Here is a 24,001-nt window from a genome sequence, read left to right on the forward strand (position 1 = left end):
ACAGGCCACAAAAACTACACCGTGCTTAATCTTCAGTTATCACCTGTCCTTGAAAAGTCCAAAATACTGAACACAGCTGCAAGATACTGAAATTTGCTCAAGGACTGGTTCAACACACAGAGGCACTTCCTCTGAAAACAATGCATTCACTTACTAAGACTTGCTTACTTATTTATAGAGCTGATTGGGTAATGGAGAAAAAATGCTGACATTCTCAATTGGAAGTATGTTCCGTGGGAAATTTGCTTGTTGACGGATCTCGACTCAGCTCGTTTTATTTGTATAAACAAACACACGAAGAGCGCAGGTGAATTTAATGAGATGTTCCCTAACTCCAAAGCATTTTTCATTGCAGCGGCTGTAGTGTTGTCACAGGCCAATGGCAGTCACTGCACTGTATTTACCCCCTGTGGCTCCAACCACACAATCTTGCATTGGCATTTATTTGGATAAAAACTGGCTTATGTGTATACGTGTATTTTTTTTTTAATCTCGTTTCAAGGGCCAAATCGGTTCTGAATCCCATTGGGCAAAGCCCAATATTCAAATTTCAAATGTCAACTGAGCAGAGCTTGATCATTTGAGTTTGCGTGGTGCTATCCACCCTCCCAGACCTATCAGTCTGGGGCTTCAGCTATACCCCAAATCCATGGCAGGAATTCAACATGCAAGCCACAAGCCCAGGGCTTTGGAGTTCAGATGCCAAAAGCCTGAAGAGCAAGACACAGGCAAAGCAAGAACGCAATCCTCCATTACCACAACATTGTGCAGTTGAGTTTCCCGCATTTGGGGAAGCTCACAGAGGTCAGCCTGCCCAGAGTGCAAGGGGCAGGCCTCACCCTATAATTACACTTGCTCAGCTCTGAGGATCATGGGATCTCCCCTACCAGGTAAGTTACCCTTTCCGGACTGATCCATATTTGAACTGAAGTATCAAAGAGGTTAAAGTAATCTCTGATATAGTTCAGCAAGCCACATTACTTGCTGATTTAATTCCACTGGCTTCCACTGAGTTACACCAGAGTGGGTTTGTCCCAAAGACTCTCATTTCTCTTTAATCCACAAATGAGAGCCAGGGTGAAGTGGCCGTTCTACGCAATACCCCAATCAATGAAAGTCAGAGGGTGAAAATCCTGACCCTTTTGAAAACCACGGGTGTCTTGCCAATGACTTCAGCAGAGGTAGGATTTTAGCTAGAGCCTCTATTGAGGCCCAATACTTACAGTTCCAAAACTAAGATATAGGACGTGGGTGACTCATAGGTATCATGGATGGTGATGTACTGCGGGTGCTGTAAGTGCTGTAGCAAAGCCGCTTCATGTGCCGCCTGCTCTTTCTTTTTCATTTTTTTGCTAATGAATTTCACGGCAACATCTTTCCGGGTGGCTTTGTGAACACATTTCTTTACTACGGCGAATCGACCCCTGGGAAAACAGGATAATGAAGAGGACCCATGAATAAATCATATTTATTTTTCAGGGCAGCAACAGTGGTTTTCAAAGTGTTGTTTGAGTGAGTGTATTAATATTTTATAAGGAATCAGATTTGTCTAGTTGCTCAGAACCTTTTCCTACAAAGAACTTGTGCTCTTTATCCCGGGAGTAGGGATTCTTTGGGGATCAGCAAACAGACATAACAAATGGTGTCATTTTGTGTTGTGCAGCCCATGTGCTATTGGCTAATGATCTCCCATGGGTTCGTTTTGCTGCAGCTTTAATTTTTTTGAGAGCAAGTTCCCCCCAGAAATGACTTTGATAAGAACAATGTAATTTTTCAGAGCACTAAAAGCACCCTCCTCTTAATTAACAAATCGTTAATAATTTTATCTCACCGTTTCATGAATAAGAACAAGTGATCAAGAACAAGAGGCAGAAGGGAATCACTTGTGCAATGCAAGTGAGCTCACTGTCCAAAGCTGTCCCTAATAGTATCACAGCAGAGAAAGAAGGGTGAAGTTCTCTTATCTGTAGCTAGAAAACCTACCGATGAACCCATGTACTGCATACAGACATAGCTTCAACAGACTATACACTTATATTTACTGTTTTGGTACAGGGCAGCAAATTATACCAGGATCCAGAGTGGAAGACAAGCAACTGTGCTGGGGTAGCCACCTGCAGTGGGCTTTACTATAATGCCTCGTAACTAGACGCTGAAGGAGGAGGTAATGGCCTATTTGCCTTCCGCACATGGGTATGTGCGGATGGATGGTATAATTTTTAAACACTGGTATGATTTTAAGGGGACAGATGACAAACACTGGTATATTTTTTACTGGTGTAGTTTTACCTTTGATTTTTCCTGGCATAATTCTACACTGGATTTGAATAAGTTATACTGGTGTAAAGGATTACATCATCTGCACACTTCTTGTTCACATTAGCATAAAGGCTGATTACACGGGTGCAAACGTGTCATCTTTCCAAGCTCTATATTACTTACCCCCTGTAGAGCCAGCCCTTTAACTCCAGAATCACTGCTCTCTACCACATGAGACAGAGAAGATAGTCATACTATTAGGTTCCTGTTCATATGTATGAAACCATCATGAGGCGCTAACAGCCAGAGCTGGCCTTAGGGAAAATGGCTCCCTGGGCAAACTTGCATTTTGGTGCCCCCTGCACCCTGTTGTGTAGTTTGGCTTCTGGCTCTGCACCTGTGAAAGGGGTGGCTCCAGCTCAGATCTGTACCCCCACTCCTAGAAGCACACCACATCTTAAAAGCCAAGCTCCTTGGCTGATCGCAGGACTCCGAGACCTGGAGCTTGAAGAGTGACACTGCATTGCAGCAGATTCCTAACATGGCAGGGAGAGTTGGCAGCCACTGCTGGGCCCACTGGGCAGCCTGCTGCCTGGGGACAGCCAAGCCGGTGCTGCAGGGAGCTCCTCTACCCCTGGATGAGGAGCAGCAGGCTTCCCTTCTCCTCCTCCATCACTCTTGCTGGCCCACCTCTTCCATGACAGCATGGGTTGCAAGGCCCGGGCACCATTCTGCCTGCACTCTACTTTCTGGGGCAGCCACATCCATCCGCAGGAGGGTATCTGCAGGAAGGGAGGGATTGAGGCCACTGCCTGCTGGCTGGGATGCGGGGAGATCTGTGTGGAAGCAGTGGGAGATGTGCACTTGGAGGCTGTGGGAGCTCAGACATGGGGCTGAGCTACCAGACAGGGCCAGACATGGCTTGGCCCTTCTCTCCCTCCCTACAGTTCTCCAGTTCAATCAGTTTTTTTTCATCCAGCTTAACTTCAATTATATGTTTAAGTGCTTTGGTGAACTTGGCTCTGAGGATCAAATATTCCAAGGTCTGCCAGATTTCCCTGACATCAGAAGCACAGGTCAGACTGCAGATTAGTGAGGAGTTCGAACGGAAGATAACTAACACTCCCAGTGACAGTCACAGTCCAGAAACCCACATTCAGGTCTTCCTTTCCAAGTCACAGTCCTCACACCATACTCTAAAACTGATCATGAAAATAAGGTGTTTAGCATTGATGCAACTATGAAAGGAACAGCATTTAAAAAAAAAAGTAACAAGATGCAACACTGCACTTTGTTAAGCAATTATAAAAAGGAACCTAAAGATTCTCTGCATGAAAAGCTTTCAGCAATATTATTCATTACTAACACAAGCAGTGTCACTGTTACCTCCCAATCTCATGCAGTTCTGTGTATGCAAAGTCAAAGTTTTCTTTCCATGAAATAGTGGCACCATCAGCAGCAGAGTCTATGGGAGGAGTGGAGAAAAAGAAAAGACTCAGGAAAGATCAATAGTGAAGAAAACGTCCTATGGAATATAAAGTACATTCTAATGGTCGTATACCATTTAAGAACTGAATCTCTTGATGGCAAAATAACAGCTTGGAGTTTCATTTCATACCACTTCCCCAGACAAAACACCCATAATGAGTCTCTGAGGATATGTCTACAAGGCTCAATGCTGTGCTGTGCGGAGGCTACTGAGCAAGCCTGGGTACCGGAAGCAGAGTAGCCCAGTTAGCCTGGTGCTCTGCACTGACCACTTTGTTCTGTTGGGAAGCCTGGCAAAGAGCCCAGGTCTCCCAAATCCCCCTTAGCGCCTTCATCACAAGGCCATCTTATCTCATTTAAAAGCACTTTAATTTTTTTTTTTTTTAAGGAAAATTTTATGTCCCCAAAATCAAATCAGCCAAATCAGTTCCCAGTCCATGAGTCATTCAAGAACTATATGTGGCTCTGCTGCCAGCAACCATCCTCCACCCCTGCCTGGGGCTTCAGCTATTTCCAAATTCTTTGGCAGGCATCCCATGTGCAGACCCAAGCCCAAAGGCTTGGGGTTTGGATGTCCCCGAGTTTCACTTGCCCTTAGCCATATGGCCGCAGGAGCCAGCTAGGGAGGAGTCTCTCATTTCTATAAAGTTAGCGTGGAAGCCGGCCAGTGGGAAGGCCCTCATTGGGAGTCCTGTCCGCAAGCAGGCAAGGGTGAAACCCTCCACTGCGCAGTGCCATTTTAATTGTATTACCTCTGTCAGAGTACTTCACCTGCTACCATTGTGGGCATGGTATTTCCCCTGCCAGAAACATTTTAATGCCTTAGTTAAGCACACTAAGATGTATAAGCCTGATGGTATCTCAAATTCCTCATCTGTCAAACAGCCTCCCTGGCCCTGGTCTCAGGGGGTGGTGAGCAGTCTTCCCTGTAAAATTGGTTTAATTGCTCAGCTGAAACACCCTACAGAAGTGCAGAATGTACCAGGCCCCACCTCCAGCCTGGTGGCTTTCCCTGTCCTTAATGTAACTGCTGAACTGGAGCAATTCCAAACTCTCTGGGAATGTCCTGGCAGCATGTACAGGACACCGTCCATTTGTTTAGCACAACCACAGCTCCAGCCATCTCAGTGGTTATCTGTTTACTCCTTCGCAATGGAACTGAACAAGGGGAAACTCAGAATGACTTTTGTCTGAGAAAGGAAGGATGCAACAGAGCTGCTGGCAGAGGAATGGTAAAGACAGTCCTAAAATGGGTAGGTAGGAAAGGGATTATACAGAGCCCCTTGCATGGGAAAAGTGAAGATGGAAAGCTGAGAGCTCTAATAATGGGGAGGGATCATAGACCCGGTCTGAAGGAGAATGTGGAAAAGGAAGTTCACAGACCCTGTGGTATTGAAGAGAACAGAGGACCCATTTATGAGAAGGAAAAAATGAGGGGAACAAAGCTCCTGATATGAAAGGAGAGGGAAATGGGGATTTTTCTGTGACATCTGAGATTCTCGCTTTTCCAAATGCTTTACTTTTAGATGGGAATAGGGGGTCACCAAAGGTAATAAAACTGTGGATATCTTGCACTTTCTTACACGAATCTCAGCTCCAGAATCAAAATGTTGTTTTGAGCAATCAACAAACAGTGATGGTTGTCCATATGAGTTACGTGCGTCACGTTATCCTTCTCACCTGGGCACTAGCCACCACCACCTGGTCACTAGCCACCTCCTATCACGTACTTACCGTATTCTGGGAGCCTCACAAACTCCGATGGCTCACTAGGCAAACTAATTCCCCAGGGGTTGCTGGCACTGACTCTGAACTGATACTGGCATCCTGGGGTTAGATCTTCAATGACAAGATAGGTATCCAACGTTGAGGCTACCGACTGTTGCCAGACGTGGGATCCTAGAATTTATGGGGAGAGAGAGGAAGATGTACAATGAGTTAATGCAGAGCTAGAACCCCAGGTCTTAAAACTGTCTAGTGCTATTAGCTGCTGCCATTTTGAGGTAATACAACAGGATTATAAGCCCCATTCATGAAAAGTTATCATTGGGTGAGTGAAGCATGCTCAAAGAATTATCCATGGACATATCACAGGAAGGAGTGTCATTTAGCAGGTAAAAATCCATGGTTTTTTTTTAAAAGGAAAAGATGAAGAAACTGTATTCTTATTGTTATTCCAGGAGTTGGGAAGCTGAAGCTACTGGGTGCCATAGACATCTTCTTTGAAGATAAATGAGAGGACAATTAAATGCTCTTTTGTTTAGTGATAACTGACACAATGGAAAAAACACGTGCAAACCTGGGCCACTAGTGGACTACAATGGCCATGGATTACAAAGGGTTTTCTGGGGGACAGACCTGATTACAGTTGGGTATTTGTGAGTTGGGAGAGAGCAGCAAAAACCCCATAAAGAGGCACACTGAGAAAGAAGGGCGGAAGCAAACCCCAGATGTAGCTAAGCTAAGAGCTCCTGGGCAAAGTACTTGCTAGATAGAGGTTTGTAACAAACTGTGAGTAAAGAGACTATCCCCTGCTCTTTGTGGCCTATTGTGTTGAGGGACCCAGGACTTCAGGTACATTGTTTTTAAGGAATATTCACTCCATCACTCATTCCTCCTCCTAATGAAAATAAAGTGAAATAGCTCCATTTTGGCTCATTTTCTCGTTACAATTCTATCCCATTATTCTTTGCCAATGACTCCTTGGGCCAAACTGAAACCATTGATCCCCCTCTAACATATCATCTTTGCCAAACTCCACCTATATAATACTTTTACTTCCTTGTCAATCCGTTCCTGTCGCCCCTACTACTTGTATGGTTGCCCACTGACCTCCACTCTGTTTGACAGCATCTTTCTGGGAATGAGCACAGCCCAGAAATGCAAACGGCACTCGAGGCTGTGCCTCCCCATGACCTAGCATGCAGACAAGGTTTCATGCCAGCTGTGAAATCTTGTAAAGCAATGTGGTTTTGACACGGTGATTTTTCTCTCTTTGTTTGTAGGCATAGAAAAGTCAGTGGGAGAATGCCTTGTGCACTGTGTCATGTGAAAGCTGGGCCTTGGATAAGATTCTTTGAAGGCGCTGGTCTAGAATCCCAAGAACAAAGTATCCATCCGTGGCTGTTGTGCAAGTAATGAGAGCTATAAATTATCTGTTAACACATGGGATGTTTCCAGGAATCAAATCTATGCAAACTGATACCAAAATAAATCCCACAAACTATCCTCACCCATTTAAGTGTCCATGGAATAGTGGGGTGAAGTACCAAAGGACACAGCAGAGCAGGAGGTAATGCAGTTCAGAGTTTTCTCTTTTTTTTAAAGAGTGGTCCATGAGTTGTCACAGTTGCAGAGTCCATTCGGCATTACCATGCCTGTCCTGAGACAGACTGGCTCAGCTGCTTGCAGCTGGGCCTAGGTTGGCTTCTGCGAATGCCCAGAAACCCAAATCAATGTTATCAGTAGCCTACAAGGTACTACGGATACTGGAGTCTTGTGTGACAGATCACAAGAAACAACGCACAGAATTCTGGACTGTACCTCAGGAGGACCACTGAGCAAACGGCTGTATATGGGGAAGGGAAATGAAAAGAACCAGTAGAATCAAGAATTATTATGATTCTAATAATATCTGGGAGGAAGGCATCCCAGCTTCTCAGAGGATGATATGACACTATAATAAATCTTGAACCTCTGGGGTGAGTGAACAGCACATGGTACATGCTAAGCTGGACACACATTAGCTGCTTGATCCCTATTAACACTAAGTAGCAGTGACCCGTGGAAAGCTGCATTTGTGAAGTTATAACCTCTCTAGACTGTAGCTATTATGGGGCAACAGCTTTCAGGATGCACTTGAGGATGACATGTTCCAGATACAAGGAGCTCCCATTGCCAAAGACACCAAGGCACACAAAAGAAGGGATTTTCATATGAATTAGAGTCAGGAGGCTGGAACTGTATGTAAGCCTATCTAACTTTAAGTTCTTACTCGAAAGTTATTGCTTTATCCACTGTGCAAGAAAATGACTATTCCACAAGTTCACTTACAAGGCCTAGAAAGGTTGGGATATGCAGGGGGGAAAAAGACTTTCTGGAGCTGACCTGTAGTGGAGGACTATTCAGAGAAGCATGGCTTTTTAAGGGTTTTGATTACTGAAGAGCCATTTTTTTTTCCAATGTGCCAGTCACATGGGTGTGATGAGGGTTAAGGCAGACCATTTACTATGTGAAGGGATTAATACAATTGCATGATTACATTCAAATTTCTACTTACATGTTTGTTTTAGAATGATGAAGGGAAAAAAGAAGAGGCCACATGCCTAAGGCAAGGTTTGCCACTCAGGGAGCAATGTACCTTTGTGGGAAGAAGGCAAATAGGAGCATGAATGGTTTCATATGACCTTATCAGAGAGCGTGCCTAGGCTGCTAGGGACGGGAGTCACATTTATTTCATCGTGTCCTTTGGCAGGAGGAAGGGAGTGTTCGAGGGAAGGGAATTCAGTGCTGAGTGGAAGGAATCTGTCAGATGTGCAGGAAATGGTGACATTGCTTGGATCCAAAAGAGAGAGCTTAATGTTGCATTCATGGAAAGAGTCATATCAAACAGGCCTGTCTGATACAGCAGTGAGAGGATAACCAGACTTCAGATCAAGACTTGATGCCTTTTTGGAAAATATGCTTTAGCTAAACTCACGTTACTGGGCTCAACACAAGGGTTTCAGAGTGCAATTTAATGGCCTGTGATAGACAAAAGGTCAGTCTAGAGCAGTGGTTCTCAACCTTTTTAGATCTGAGGCACCTCTGGATAGACTCAAGGTCCCCCATGGAAAATGCCAGCTCTTAGTTTTCACTCTTTTTGACTGGAAAAAAAAGTAAAGCTGGTTTTCTGTTGCAAAGAACTCAGAAAGCCCACATCTATTAGCTATCTCTGGGTTTATCTTGTGAATCATGCTTGCAAACCTAACAGTGCTAACATGCTGTGGCATGTTGCAGCACCCGTGAAAGGATCTCAAAGCACCCCACGGTGTTGTGGCATCTTGGTTGAGAATTACTGGTCTAGCATATCAAATAGTTCAGTCTGGCCTTAAGCTCTATGAACAACAAACTACATGTAGCAGGTTGATGGTGTGAAAACTTTTTGAACATTGTCATGTAGCTGAAGGTGTAGATGAGGAAACTCATGCTCTCACCTAATAAACACAGCTGACATTTCCTTACCTTCTTCTCTGTATTCTACGGTGTAGCCAGAAATGGTACAATTTCCTGTACTGGATGGGGGCATCCAGCGCAGGATCACTGATGTACAGCTTCTTTCCTGAGCGATGGGGCGGTTCGGGGCTGCTGGAACACCTGGAGAAACAAACTAGTGTCCACTTCAGCCACCACTTGTTCTTCATTAACTCTTATAAAGGAAAGTCTTGCTAAGAGGCAACTACACATTGTAGACCTGAGAGGAGTTTGGTTAATAGCTGGCCTAATAGTAGTAATTGTTGCATCAAAATGTTGCATCAACTCCTGGTTCATCCTATCAGTTTCCAATACTACTCTACTGCAGAGGCTGGAGAGGAAGGCCAGTTTCCTGCTCTGTTCAACTATAGACTATCACAATATGGGGTAGTAATGTCTTCTTATTCTCAGCTGGAGATCAGCTTTGCCCTGAAGCCTGAACACCTGATGTCAGTAAGCTGGCACAGTGATGTACCATGAAATGTTGACCTCTTATCTTAGAGCCAAGGGGCGCTTGGGGATCTGTAATTTTTAACCTGTAATTCGTAATTTTTAATTGTAAATGCCCTTAGTCTTACCCTTAGTTTCTGCTACAACCTCAGGGCTTGTTCCAAAGCCCATTCAAATCAGTGGAATGATTTCCATGGATTTCAGTGAGCCTTTGAATGGCATTTTGGGATAACGAGTAAGTGCTGACAGTCCAAAAAAGTGACATTGCAGAAGCATGGGGAGGAACCAGAAGAGATCACTGCATTGATTATGCTTGACAATATTTATGCAGTTAATCAGGAGTTGTCACCTCTCTAGCTGAACGCTCCTGAATACAGCAGCCATTAATCTACCCATTGCACTTTTCCAGTGATTCTGGCAAATTCAAACCATCACGGCCCATCACAAGCACAAACAATTGACTTCTAAATGCTCACAATGCTCATGGTTCTATAAGTCACTCATTATAAATTCATTACACCAATTATAAATTCATTACAGTGGCATCATCTCTGCTGCTGCAAGCATATCGCATTTTTAATATTAAAATCCCCTTTGCTGGAGCTGGAGGTCATTGGCAATCAGCTCACCATTAGTACTCATTACAATTACATGGATCCTTAATTACAGCTCTGAGAGAGTTCAGGTTTTGGAGGCATTCCTAAAGTTGAGCTCCTGCAAAAACATTTCATAAGAGCCAGATCCTTCCGTCTTCCTCCAGCGGGGAAAAGCTCTAAGCTTGCTGTCACTAATCATCATACTCCCTTGGTTCAATGTGGGCTCTGAGGGGCAAAGCTTTCTGCATGGAGGGAAGACAGCAATATCTATAGACCCTCTCTACTGATAATTTATAACCTGAAGCAGATAAAACTACCCAGGGATCCCTCCCCATGGAAGCCCCCATGCTCAAGCTTTGCCTAAGGGACACAGTTTGGGCCTGCAAGGTACTGACATCACAGGAAGTGACACTGGCTGTTAAATCCGGGAAATTTAAGGGTGGTGGATGTGCGTGAGGCCAACATTTTCATACAGACATTGGCATTGAGTGCTATGAACCTGCTGCTCCCTGCACCTTCAATGGGAATTCTAGCTGAACAAGGGCTGACTTCATTTAGATTTTCATTCATCTGGAATAGCTTGTCCCGTTGAGGTTGCCATGCTGGATACGTGGATTAAAAGTGTGCAAAGTTACAATAAAACATACTACCTTGCACTTTGATTGTAGCGGAGGTGGAAGCCGTTCCGTGCTCATTGGCTGCCACACAGGTGTAAATGCCACTGTCCTGAGGCATCAGGTTGCAGATCTTCAGGGTGAGCTCCCCAGACTCACTAGAGGTGTGAGGAAGGTCACAGTTTACAAGCTGCTTGATTAGTTAATGCTTTCTTACACTGGTTTCTCTTCCAGTGGATTAGCAGAGTAAGGATGTCTCAGAGCAGGGTGGCCAACCCACAGCATGTGTGCCACAAGTCATGGATAGGCCCTGCATGAAGTACACGGCTGATTGAGGAGGAAGCAGGGAAAACGTCAGCAGATTGGGCAGGGAGCAGAAAGCAGAGCAACAGATTGGGCAGCACAAGGGAATCATAGTGGCACTCAGGGAGGGCATGGGGCTTAGCTCGTGGCATGCCTGCCAAAAAAGTTGGCCACCACTGTCTTAGAGGGTACAATGAGCACAGACAAAGCAGTACCTGAGGGATATGTATTTAGGATTATTTTAGAATTACTGGGTTAAACTAGGGCCTGTGATAAATGTGGTCAAGTTTAGTAGCTTTGCATCCCTTTATACTAGGTATGAATTTGACCCGCTGCATGTAAGCCAAGGCCTTGTACACACTTAAAAGGACTTACAGCTGTATCAGCAAGCCCTTCTGCTGGATATGCAGTTTATTCTGGAAAAGAAATGCTGGTACAATTGAAATCAACCCTCCAAATGGATGAGGCTGTACTGGCAAAGGATGTTTTTTGCTGGTAGAACTGTTTTGCTTTTGCAGTCATAGCCAAATTGGATAGGGTGGCGAAAAAAATCACAACCCTGACCATCAGAACTGTGCTGAGAAATCTTTTCGAGTGTAGGCCTGGCGTAAGGCATCTGTCAGTCTTGTTTGGCACCAGGGACACTCATGGAAAAAGAACCAATGAAGGCAATGAAGATACATCGTGAGGTGAAAGCTAATATATAGGGAAAAACGTCACACAAGGAGTGATCACCCTCCTAACTACCAACAGGAAATCTGCTGATCTACTTGCAGTGATTTACTCAATAAGTGCAAATAGGGCAACATAAAGCATCATAGGGACAGCTTTTCAAAGGGTGGTCTTCCAGGGCTCTTGTGATTAGGCAGAGCTTTCTGAGGAATGGGTTCAGTACCATCTCTCTTATTCCTTATTTTTGATTTGCAACTCTTTCTCCAGGTTTCATCTGGACCTTGCCCAAAAGAGCTGAAAAATCTCATGGGAAAAGCTGTTTCCCTAGAAATTTCCTGTTCAGTTTTGAAGACCCAAGTGGGCCAGATAAACTGTAGATGAGCATTTAGATTCAGGCCACTCGTCTCAATTGAGCTCAAATTCCAGATCCTGAGAGTTGTGTAGTGCTGATTGTAAAGCTGTCTGCAAAATCAAAAGGTTTTGTCCCTCATCCCTGGTAAACATCTGGCATCATGATGACCTATCTTTCCATCCAGGAATGGCCAGATGTAGTTTTAATTGGAGACATTTAGTGGTTTGCTTGGAACTGCTGGATGAAATTCTTAGAGCGGCACAAATCGCTACCAGCTCACAGAAATTGGATAGACTCCCATTACATCTCAGTCTGGGGAACCACAGACTCACCTCAAGTTGCAAACTTTGGTTCCCCTACCTCAAGCACAAGGATCACACGGCTACAACCACAGAGTAGGCAGGCCTGGAAAGTCATGCCTTTAATGTTTCTTGTAATCTGGTTGGAACAGTCACCAAGTTTGATGGGAATGCAACTGTCAACAGTCCCAAATACTTTGGGATCTAACATATGCACTTACCAGGATGACACTGTGTAAGTGGCTGTGCTGTTGTCATTGTCAAGGATATTTTGATCTGGTCCCTTCCAGGTGACGGTTGGCTTTGGGCGTCCACAGACTTTGCACTGCAACATCACCGTGTCCCCCAGCAAACAGGTAACATCCACTAGTGGCACAAGGAATTCAGGAGCCACTAGAGAAAAGCACATGCACACAAGTCCTTTTAATCCAATAGAAGAAGTGTTCCTCCATCCAGGCTGGGTACTAGGGTAATGTCCTTTATAAAGAGACCTGTCCCTTAGTTATCCTTTAAAAATCTTTGAACCAGATAAAGGACCTGCCAGGCTTACTGCCTCGAGTTGCTTCCCCCATTCGCCTCACCCCACATTATGCTACTGAGAGCAGGGGATGGGATGTTCCCTTGAGTACACTACTATAATTCAACCGTATGAAGAAGTCCACTTCCATGGCTAGATCACAGTTGCTAATGAACTCACCTTCTTGGATGAAATTTGGGTTAATTATCTGAAAAATACAAAGAAATAGGCATATTTATTTTTCTCGATGACAAATGACAGGCATCTTCTTTCATAAGTTCAAGTGGAGAAGCTGACAGGACATTCAGAGGCGCTGTCTAGACAGCACTCAGGACGTTTCTAACAACCAACTCATGGAGGAAGCTTCTGCAGGCGAGTTCTACATATATCGTGCATATTCAAAAGACTAATGAAAGTAGCAGCTCTTCATTAGTGTTAACTGCATCACAGGTAACAACCTAACTCCCTGAAAACTCCGGCCTACATTTTCTGTTATCATCACATATGTGGCCGTGATCTTCCTAGTCTTCATTCCTTTATTTCCACAATCATGTGATACATTGCGTCCCCATGTAGTCTACTCCTGCCTCCTTGGCCATCTCCCCTGCCCTCTCTCTTTCCACTAACCCTTCTTGGATATGTCTTTTAACCGCCAAGTACATTCAGTCAAAAGAAAAAAATGCCACAAAGCTGCTCACTTCCTTTCCTCAGCTATGCCACATGCCTTCCCTTTGCCCTATATGAAAGAGTGCAAACCCCAGTGCAGGCAAATTCCAGTCTAATATCATGATCCATCATAACTAAAAAACATTTATTTCCACGGATTGCTAGAGTTACACCCAGTCCTCATCTCTTGAGGGTTATCCTTTGCAGTTATGCAATGTAGCATAGAAATCATTTGAAAAACAACTGCCGTTCAGTGGTAACTAAGACAACTTGACCTTTTATCTTAAAGCTGTAAAACTCCCCAAATAGTCTATTTTATATAAGTTTCTCTGAAGTTTATCTTTGAAGTTCCAGCCCTATTTTTCTTGATAGTACAGAGTGGGATGATTATTTTACTGGCCCCAGTTTGTGGCTTCATCACCCAAATTCATGTCCTTGCATTGTGACCAAACACCACGCAGCCCAACATGCTTTCCCCCTCTTATCTCTCTCTGAGGAGGGGGCTGGCAATGTTTTTGGCCCGAGTGCCAAAAACAACCCAACCCAGACCCATGCCTTAACTTGGTGTGCCCAAGGCAGAGGGTGGGGGAGCCCCGATGGGCCTGATTCTTGCAGCTGGCAGCGGGCGCACGCACACCCCTGGGTGGGTGGTGGTGGAGGGGCTGGGCTTGTGCTGCCCCAGCCCCTTCTCAGCCATGGGCCTCGAGGAACACATGCACCCGCTGCTGCCAAGGGGCTGGTGCCAGGGCCTTGGACCCCAGTGCAGCTGTCTACAGCCTGCCCACCATCTCCTGCAGCTGCTCAGCACCTGGGCCAGCTGTGGCAGGCAGCTGGGAGGCTGCAAACAGCTGCACTGGGCTCCGGAGCCCTGGCTGGGCTTTGTGGCGGTGGTGGCTTCATGCGTGCCTCAGGGTGCACAGTGGGGAAGGGGCCTGGGGCAGCACAACTCTGGTCCCTCCCTTGCCGTCTGCCTAGAGGTGCTCGTGCAGCTGCCGCTGCCACAGAGCCCGGCACAGCTGTTTGCAGCCTCCCAGCTGCCTGCCACAACTGGCCTGGGTTCTGGGCAGAGCACTGGCTGCTTGTGGCAGGGCGTGCAGCCCCTCGGCTGCCAGCTGTGAGCAGCCTGGGCTCTGTGGCTGGTGGCAGCTGCCCAGAGTTAGAGCTGCCTGTAGTGTGCTGAGCAAAATGGGCTTGCATGCCATGCTCTGCCCTGCTCAATGGGCATTTACTTTAATGGACTGTGAATCAGGCCCCCAAGAGCACATGCAGTGGTTAGGAATAAACTTTTGAAATGAAACGAAAATAGCTTTCCATAGCACAGATGAGCCATGCACTGAAAGACGTGTCCAGTGCAGGAAAATGCTGACCTTTGAGCTATATTCTGCCCGATAACACTCATACCCACAACCCCAGAAACAGCAGAGATATGAGAATGTGCTGGACCTGGCCCATGCTAGAAGGTGATGAAGAGGATGCTCTGAAGGTCCCCTTCAATATACAGCATAGCAAGGTGCAACTGCAGGTGGTAAAGGGAAAAGAAACAGACATGGCCTCTAGGTAGAGATATGCTGTTATGTTCACCCAGGGCACTCATAAATAAATGACCCCCCCCAGCCGCGAGGCTGGGAAAGATCACTGCCACACTGCCAGGCACACAATATATTGTAAATGATGTAAAACTATACATTCATTGGCATGAGCAGACTGAACAGACAGTAACTTTGGATTCACACATGCTTATTCACCACATTCACGTACCTCACACGTACGCCTGCTCCTACAGCTCTCCAGGCGATAAGTCCAGCTCTCGGAGGCTGTGGAGCATTAGCTGCCTGCCTTCGCAACCACAGAAAGTGGGAGGGGAGCCTACCCAGGCTGGTCTCAGGCAGACACATTTGAGAGCTGAGATATTTTACTGCCTGGTAATAGCCAGAACATAGCCCTTTAGGATAGGTCTCAAAAGAAATCAGGATTTACCACCCTGGATGAGATGATTGATCTTTCCAAGCCAGCACTCCCAAAGTGGTCAACATCTGTACATCTACACCCTTGTACATCTGCACTAACTGCATGCCACACCCAGGAGCACCATTATATCCATTCATTCCTGCCAAACCCAGGGCGGGAAGCAGCCCTAAGCATGTGCCAATAAACACGCCCAAGGCAAAAAGCCTTGGAGCAGGACTCTCAACGTGGCCCCATGGAAGTACATTGCCTCTTTGGAGGGAGATGGCTTGCACAGATTGAGAGTGAGTGGGTGGGCAAGGCAGGCTTCATGGCTGGGCTTTTGGCACAACAGAGAGTTAGAGACAAGTCCCAAATGATGCTCTGGGGCAAAGTCCACAATACATTCCCTCGTGGTGCAGCTGACCGGCCGTGCCCTTATGTCCGGGGGTGGATGCACACTTCCATGACCCCCTGATGTTCCAAGTACAAAGGAGATCACTAACCTTTCATTCCTGGGATCTTTATAGAAAACAAAAACACCTTCCTTATCCAAGGAGTCTTTGAGGATTTTTTTCCCCAAGCCCAGTTTAGATGTTACTGTGAAAAAAAGTCTCAAATCAAATACACGTTAAATAAAGATCACTCATCTCCCCAACATGCATGGCCATCCCTTCTGCTGGTAATCACCATCAGCTGGAGTATGCATGCACCAATGTGCTTTGTTGCCATCCGTGCCATTTGAATCAGATATGGACAGCTGCTGGTTTGAATGCAAGCGCTTTGTCCTCATGCACTTAAAAAGGCAGGAAAGCAGATGGAATATCCTGGACATTTCTGTAAGAAACATCTGAAGAGCAGGTCAATCAGAAAAAATAATCATAGCACCTTTCACCCTTGACGGATCTGCTCCCGGTTCTACTGAGAAGCAGAGCTGCTGACTGCAGTGGTGAAACCGCTATGATTTTTTTTTCCTCCCCTTTAGGCTTGGGTGCAGGAACTGGGTTCTGTTCCTTTTTGGGTATCGTTAACTAACTGTTTAACTAAAACAGCTAGAGCCTTGCACAGATGTCACGGAGGGTATAACTTGGCAGGCAGATCATCAGTACCAGCAGCAATACATGAGAAAGTAAAGGCACCTTCTTGGTGTTCAGATGCTAGGTGAGGTCTGCAGCTCTTACAGTTAGAGAGAGGTAGGGGGGGGACCTAGAAGATCTTTTTACTTGTGCACTGAGAAGATCTGATCTGGACCCACAGAGACAAGGGTGCCCTTCAAGTAACTTTCAAAGCTGAATCACAGCTTATAACAGTTATTCACAGATGTTCCTGGAAAGAAGAGACGACCCTCCGTACATATTTGGCAATCTCAGACGGCTGCAGGGAGGAAGCACAGAGGAGCAGCTGGTTTTACTGTGTCAGAACCAGCCAGTTCTCTGTGCAAAGAGCCTAATTCAAAGCTTACTGACGTCAGGGGAATCGAGAGAAGTTGCAGTGCAAGTCTGAACCGGAGAATGATATGCTACCTCGCTGATCCCGGTGTGGGTTAATATTGGACTTGGGCTGTATGCTTGATTGTCCTTCTGGAACGGGGTCATGGGCACAGCTGTGAGCGAGTAGTAGTAGGTAAGAGGGTCCAGCAGAGAGAGCCAGGCTACCTCTGAAGAACTGATGGGGGTGGACTTGCTTGGACTGACTTAGCAGCACTTGAAAGCAAGCCCTAGAAGCCAACATCTGAGTTATTCCTTCCAAGGCACCGCATGTTCCCAGCAGCTTGTTATGTCTTGCCCCACCTCTAGGAAAGGAGATTGCAGCAGGCCTCCAGGGTAGAAAAACCCTTGCTCTTCCTGGAGTGCTGTCTTGTTCAGCTGATTTTTAGGTAGGACAAGGAGATAAGCCACTCAAGCCTTCCAACTTCCAGGTCCTGATTTTTGCTGCCCTTGTAGGGGTTCCCAGCTGGATGTCTCCGTCTTCCACTCTCACTAGCCTTTCCACGGAGCGGTGGGAGTGGGGGGAAGACTGCTTCAGGCTGCACCTCCATAGAGGCAGTACCACCCTCACCCCATGGCCTCCTTCACCCTACGAAAGCTGCAATGGGGTCACTTGGCCCCTATCTCTATGCTGGGTGGGTGTGAGGGCTGTGGGCAGGACTTTAACAATGAGGAGAAAAGGAAGAGGAGGTGGATGGGATGGATCTTGGAACATCAACATCTAGACTAATGGCCAAGCACCTGTGGCTGGCGTGAGGGCCCAAGCAATGTGAGGTCTCAGGAGAGAGGCAGAACTGCCCAGAGAAAAGCATGGGAGATGAGGAGAGGGCAGGTCAGTAGTGTAATATGATGGGGGGAAGGGGATCGCACCAGCTCAGGGCACCTATTCAGAAAAGGAGCTGGAACGGCCATCCTCAGGGACCCTGTGCCACTGCTGTCACAGCAGCCTGGGACTGGGAAGTTGTGCTAAGGCAGCACCAGCTTACACCACAGCCACACCTCTACCAGCCCCACCTGACTTAAGTCTTTACTTCACCCAGTCTGGGGTGCCAACATTTTAAACTACTCCTCTGGGGTGGCCAAGGGCAAGGACCCTCTTCCCTTCTAATATACATCCCAGGCAATGGAAGGTGGGATGAGGACACATGCCCTTGTGATCAAATCCTTGTCTCTTTAATAAAAAAACAGTAAAAGGAATCAGTACATTTCCTGTTGCAACATTTGGAGCTGAGCAATCAGGACACTTGGTGCTATTTATGCAAATCAAATTGCATATTCATCAACCTTGCAAATCAGGACATTAACTCACTTGCAGTAAGACTCCAGATTTCTGTATATTTTGACTCAACTGGGATGCACACGGGACCAGATGCTACAATCCTCGAGTACGTGAACTCCATGAAGCCCAACATCCCACATGCCTCCCCCGAGCATGTTAAAATCCTTTTATATTAAACTGATTAATTTTCTTATTGGGTACAAGAGAATGAAATGCTGCTAACAATTTACATTGATTTCCCATCCATAAATGCCTCTATCAATCAGCACAGTTAGGATGGTGTAGATATTACAGTGGTGAATGCAACAGCTTTCTCTATAAATACCTAACTCTACCTTCCTTAATAACTCATCAGGCATGACACATTTGCACTAATCACCTGACAGATGATTTTATAGTGGAGTAGTCAAAGGCAATCACTACCACTGGATATTATTAAAAGCCTATGGGTAAAATTTCCATTGACTTTCAGCAAGACTTTCTTCACCACTTTTGACAGTTTTACATGACACACATATATTTTTGCAGGTCTTAAATTTAAAATTTCTCAACAGAAAACAACCAGCTTTGCAACCAGATTGTTAAAGCCAAGTGTTGCAGAAATGAAATATTGCCCAAGTGATTGTCACAGATTTGTAACGCAATCAGTAACTGGTAATTAGATGATGCAGTAGCATAACTGTGGAAGATGAGGGGCACTAGCCTTGGGGCCAACTAAGTAGGGGCACTAAATTGCCCCTCTCCCACCCAGTCATGAACCAGCCAGAGCAGCCTTGTGCCACTCAGCCATTTGAGCTGGGTGTGAAGACGCAGCAGCTGCAGTGGAGGCGTTTGGTCCCTGGAGTAGGTAAGACTCACCACCCTCCTTCCTCCTGCTTAATGTGCAACAGAGATTGGCCCATGCTGCAAAACTTGTTACTTATGCCTCTGATTTAGGAAATAAAGTTTTACAGATGGGAAGTGAATATCACTCCTGGTTAACCAAAACAGGGAACGAACGGGAGGTACAGAAAGTTTAAATTACACAGAAGGTGAGAATGATCCAGCACCAAGACCTGACAGAGAGCTTGTAGTTATTGACTCCTGGGCTAGGACCCTCTCCTCGTGTCCCCAGATTGCAAGTGGGCAGCAGGAGGTGGTGAAAATCTTACCAGCTCCTCTTTGTGATGGCCAGCTTCAACTAACTTCTCTTCTACCAAGTCAAGCTTTTCTACAATTGCTGAGCTGTCTTGTAACTGTTCATGTGGAGAGAAGAGGGCATTGAGACATCCAGCTGATGAGGACTAATCAAACTTAACTGACCCGAATCAAGTTTAATTGACATCCGAAGGACATCTGCTGAGGGTCTGGCTTGTTAACTTTGGCCAAATTCATGGAAAACTTTTCAAGCTACTTTTACCTACACCCTTGGACAAACCTAATGAGGCTTGTCAGGAATGGGGTTTCTCTCAGAGCCTCTTTAAGATGGTGACTTTTGCAAAGTCCAAGAGGGCTGTCAAAATACACACACAAGAAATGCTTTAAATTCCTTCCTAGCTCCTTCTTGGAAGATATCTAAAGAAGCTTAAACACAGCCTGCGCTATTTTGAAGATCTAAAATCTACCACCTGTCTTAGGACTACACACACTTCCTCCATCCACACCCACATACACTACTTTAACATTAGCTATCTATATACTGCTCAAGGGTCTCTCTTCTTTTAACTTAACACAGGGCCAGAGTTTGCTTTGCTTTAAGAAGATGCTTCAGCTTTGAAGTCACGTCATACTTAGAGGAGCCATTATGGTTCAGGATCCATTTCATCCCTCCTGGCTTCTTTCAGCTATAGTATCAGAGGTCTATTTATTTTTCATCATGTGTTCAAGGAGTTGAGAAACTAGGGCATCCACCATTCTGAAGTGGGCCCCATCAATAGCCAACAAGCACAGGATAGCAAACCTTACAAGGTTTGTTGGTCGAAGTTACTTTGGTCATGAATCCCTCCTTCAGAGAAGACTCAGATGCCCATTAGTGTGCTTGAGGCACAGGCTAATTAAAATGTCACCCTCCCCCCCCAAGCAGGGAATTTCATCAACTAAGCAAGCTGTAATGCGAAGTTTTGGGCCAACCACATGGGACAAATCTATCAGTGTTAACAGGAAGCTGTCTGAATACCATGTTCTTTACACCCAGGTCTGGCTGCTGCACCATGAACTGCAACAGAAGATCATTTCCACCATGGGATAATCCACAGAAGGGGGTTAGGAGAAGGCAACCTCTCTAAGTATTCCCTAGTACAGGCAGTAGCTACCTATCAGCAGAGCTGCATTTTTACAACACCCACCCTCACAACTTTGATATTCAAAATTGGGGAGAGGCACAAAACCATTCACACTAAAGCCTGTGCCTCTGTACCAACAGTAGGAATCCAGCTTTTGGCATCATGTCTTCAGGACTTTCTTTGGTCATGATGGCCCGTGGAGTCCAGAGGTGCTTTATGGGATTGTCTCTGTGAAAGCAAACAGAGCAGTCTCCAACTAGCCTATCTTTATTGATAATGTCTGGTGAAGCGTCTGAACCCTCAGCAGCATAGGCACTGACCAGGCCAGAAGCTGCAGTGGATGAGTTGGTAGTGGCAGTGACTGCCATTCTTGTACTCCCTCAAAATTGGCACCTAGGCCTGGTGCCCCTGTAGCTCACCCCTAGTTACACTCCTGCTCTAACCATGTGTTGCCCCAACCTGCTTCTGACCTACTTGTTTTGGGCCTTGTTTCCAAAATGCACTGCCCAAGAACTGCAAGGCTCCTTCCCGAGAGGAGGAACATGCCATCGCAGAGACAACTGACCTTGTGGACAGCACCAACAAGACCAGTGCAAACAGTCACGTCAGCGTGTGGCTCGAGGGATAGGAGTCATCCAGGACTATAAGGGCAGCTCCAATAAATGCATCACTTTAGCCTTGCCTTGAGAGTCCAGGCTGTAAATACCAGACATAAGCCATTTACAGTCGCAGGACACCTGGTCTACCAGCCATGCAGCCTCAAAACTGGAGACACTTCCTGAACCTGGGATAACTCCACTTTACAAACCCACAAACTCTAGCAGAGGAAGGGAAGCTAATGTACACACCTTGGTCCCCGAACTCACAGAAGCTGCTTTTGGGCGGATGAAAGTGCCATGGCTTTGAAGCTCTGAAAGATTATTGAGGGGCTCCTGGCCACATCTCCCTTTAAATGGCACTGTCTCAGCAAACCTTTGGGAACATGTTTGCAGGGATTACATTACTGTGACTATTGCTGTCTACTCTGCACTGCAAACTTGGAATCATCTTAAATATGGGGCCAGTAGCGTGGGACCCAAATTAAGTTGCGCTGTCAGCAAGGATGGAGTCTGCACATGATTTAAGAAAAAAGCTAAACAAAGACTTGACAAACAGGAAAAACATACTCAGACAGGTCAGTGCCTGACCACAACAGCTCCTTCCACTGCAAATCATGAGCTAAGTCCTACAGACAATTGTAACAGAAACTCCTGAAAGTAATGACCACGGGAACTTCATTCATAGTTCTCAATCTGTTTTACTGAGTGCCACGTTCAGCCTGCTCCAGTTTGATGTGGCACGTATTCATAATGGACCTACAATATCGAGCCAGGCTGAGGACAGTTTGACATTTCAACTACTTATGCAGCAATTACAACCGAGTGCGTTATCCAGAAGAAGAGTTTCGGAGGGTGGGGGCAGAGGAACATTGCTCAATGACTGCTTGTAGCTGATAAGGTGCAATCCAGTTGCATTTCAATTCAGCTCCATAAAGTGGTCAGACATCTACTCCCAGATGGCCCATAAAACAAATTGGCAGACTAGGAACTACAGCGCATACCAATGCAAGAGAAAAATGTAAAAAAAATAAATAGGAGTACAGATAACGTGTCCTTATCATCAAAGCAGACACAAATCTGTAAATAATAAAGAGAAGAGAATAATAAAGAGAAGGGAGCCCGAGGGGCACAACAAGCAAAGGAAACGGGGCCTCATGAGTATGCATTAGCCTCCTGAGTTGGTCAGAGAATAGTGTGCTAATTGCTGTTAAAAAAAAATTTAAAAAAATCAACCTTCCTTAATGGGAATGAGTTAGATGAATGCCGTGAAGGATATGGCCAAGAGGTCTAATGATACTATCAAGGGACAGGAGCTGCAGCCCTTAATGAATGGTTAGATCTTCTCCTCACTCATGAAGGCTACAGGCCATGCATGCTTCAAGCTCTTCTACCAAGAAGCAAATAAATAAGACTGCTAATGGAAACCAGCCGCATACTTTGCTCCTAAAGCTGTGTTATCAACCTGGGGCAGCCCTTACTCAAGTGAGGAAACTTGCATTTTAGTAGGGAATGGGTCGTAGTCCTGGGTCCAGCAGTGAGGCACACCAGGTTGGGACTCAGGAGACCTAAGTCCTACCCCTGATGTTAATAGCCAGAAGCCTTAGGTGGAAACCCTCTATGCAAAAAGCCATGGGCACTGTGCAAAACCAGTAAAGGGAGATCCCTGCCCTTAAAACATGAGGCATAGATGACAAGGCAAATGAAGGGTGACAAAGGACAACAAGGGGAAGTGATTGACCCAAAAACAAAGTCAGCAGCAGAGCTAGGAAAATGGGCTCAATCTCCTGCCACCTACTTCTATTCTGTTCCTGGCTTGGAGACATTTAAGAGTCTAAGCAACTTGAGGGTTTTGATACCTGATATTTTCTTAAGGGGCTGGATCCTCGCCTTTCTGGCAGCTTGGTATCTTTTATATAAGTATTATATATTATGCTGTTGTTGCTTGTGCTCTCTCTCTTTCTCCTCCTCTCTCTCCGTCTTCCCCCCTGTCCTCTGGTTTGCAAAGTCTACCTCGCCTTCTACTTGACTTCAGATTAACACAGCTAACTACTGCTCTGAAGCCATATATTTAAATGCTCTTAATTAGAAAAGCATCCTGGAAGCATGATGCATCTTCTCTTAAGATATTAGACAACAGTCCTTCATGTTTTTTGCTGCTAAAAATCAGGGTTTTGAAAGTTCAAGCGGGTGGCAATTGGAGGACCTAGCACAGCAGAGAAAGAAAGCATTTGCTACCCCAGGGCAGTTTATTGCCTGCAAATCCCTTTGAACACAGAATTCGTGGCGAGGGCTGATCTTCAGTTTGCGCGTGCTCTGTATTGTGCAGTTTGCTGCTGTGTACTACAAACGGTTGAAACGCCCATTCCTATCCTGGCAAGTGCCAAAGCATTTGGAGGGGCTCATCCATCTAGGAAAAATCCGATTCCCTGTTATAAAGAGACCCCCCGCCTCACCATCACGTGTGTTAAGCCCCTGCACATTTCAGAATGGCTGTGGTGGTGCTTTACCTAAACCTTGTCGGATGAGCTTTGGATAAAAGCATCCCGTGGCCATTTTGAAATGTGTGGGAACCACTCTAATTAAAATACCCCTCTCCACGCCCCACTACCTGTATATAAGCAGCCCAAAAGCCTTCATAATAGTAATTATACTTCATTTGAACACCAGGGGGAAGGTTTGCTCCAAGTCAGCTGGACCTACCGCTTTGCAGACAGTTCACTGTTCTGTTTGTCCACCATGTTAACATACACTATTATATTTGCAAATAAAGGCTGCAGAACCGGGCAACCTGTTTCTTTTCCTTTGTTAACTAAGAAAAATGTCTTAATGATCTCTGGTAAAAGAAAATGATTACAAAAAGGAATGACCACGGTTTTTGGAAAAAAAAATAAATTCAACTGTATGGGGAGCAAAGCTTCACTTATCAAACAAGCGGTCCTGTTTTCTTTTGAGAGGTTACAGTGATCTTGTGTTACCCACAAAA

General features: G+C 45.7%; 1 protein-coding gene and 1 pseudogene across 1 annotated transcript in view; both read right to left on the reverse strand.

Moving 5' to 3' along the window:
* The window catches only part of KALRN (kalirin RhoGEF kinase), a 759,663-nt gene that overhangs the window by 9,205 nt on the left and 726,457 nt on the right, over positions 1-24,001 (reverse strand). Inside the window, exons 52-58 of the mRNA XM_059727473.1 lie at positions 12,963-12,990; positions 12,487-12,658; positions 10,676-10,797; positions 8,971-9,102; positions 5,482-5,646; positions 3,646-3,724; positions 1,224-1,424 (exon numbers count right to left, since the gene is read on the reverse strand). Coding sequence (XP_059583456.1) covers positions 1,224-1,424; positions 3,646-3,724; positions 5,482-5,646; positions 8,971-9,102; positions 10,676-10,797; positions 12,487-12,658; positions 12,963-12,990 — 899 coding nt within the window. The remainder of the gene's footprint in view (positions 1-1,223; positions 1,425-3,645; positions 3,725-5,481; positions 5,647-8,970; positions 9,103-10,675; positions 10,798-12,486; positions 12,659-12,962; positions 12,991-24,001) is intronic.
* On the reverse strand, positions 724-898 carry LOC132250462 (U1 spliceosomal RNA; annotated as a pseudogene).

The sequence above is a fragment of the Alligator mississippiensis genome, chromosome 4 (genome assembly GCF_030867095.1).
Source record: "Alligator mississippiensis isolate rAllMis1 chromosome 4, rAllMis1, whole genome shotgun sequence".
Taxonomy (NCBI): domain Eukaryota; kingdom Metazoa; phylum Chordata; order Crocodylia; family Alligatoridae; genus Alligator; species Alligator mississippiensis.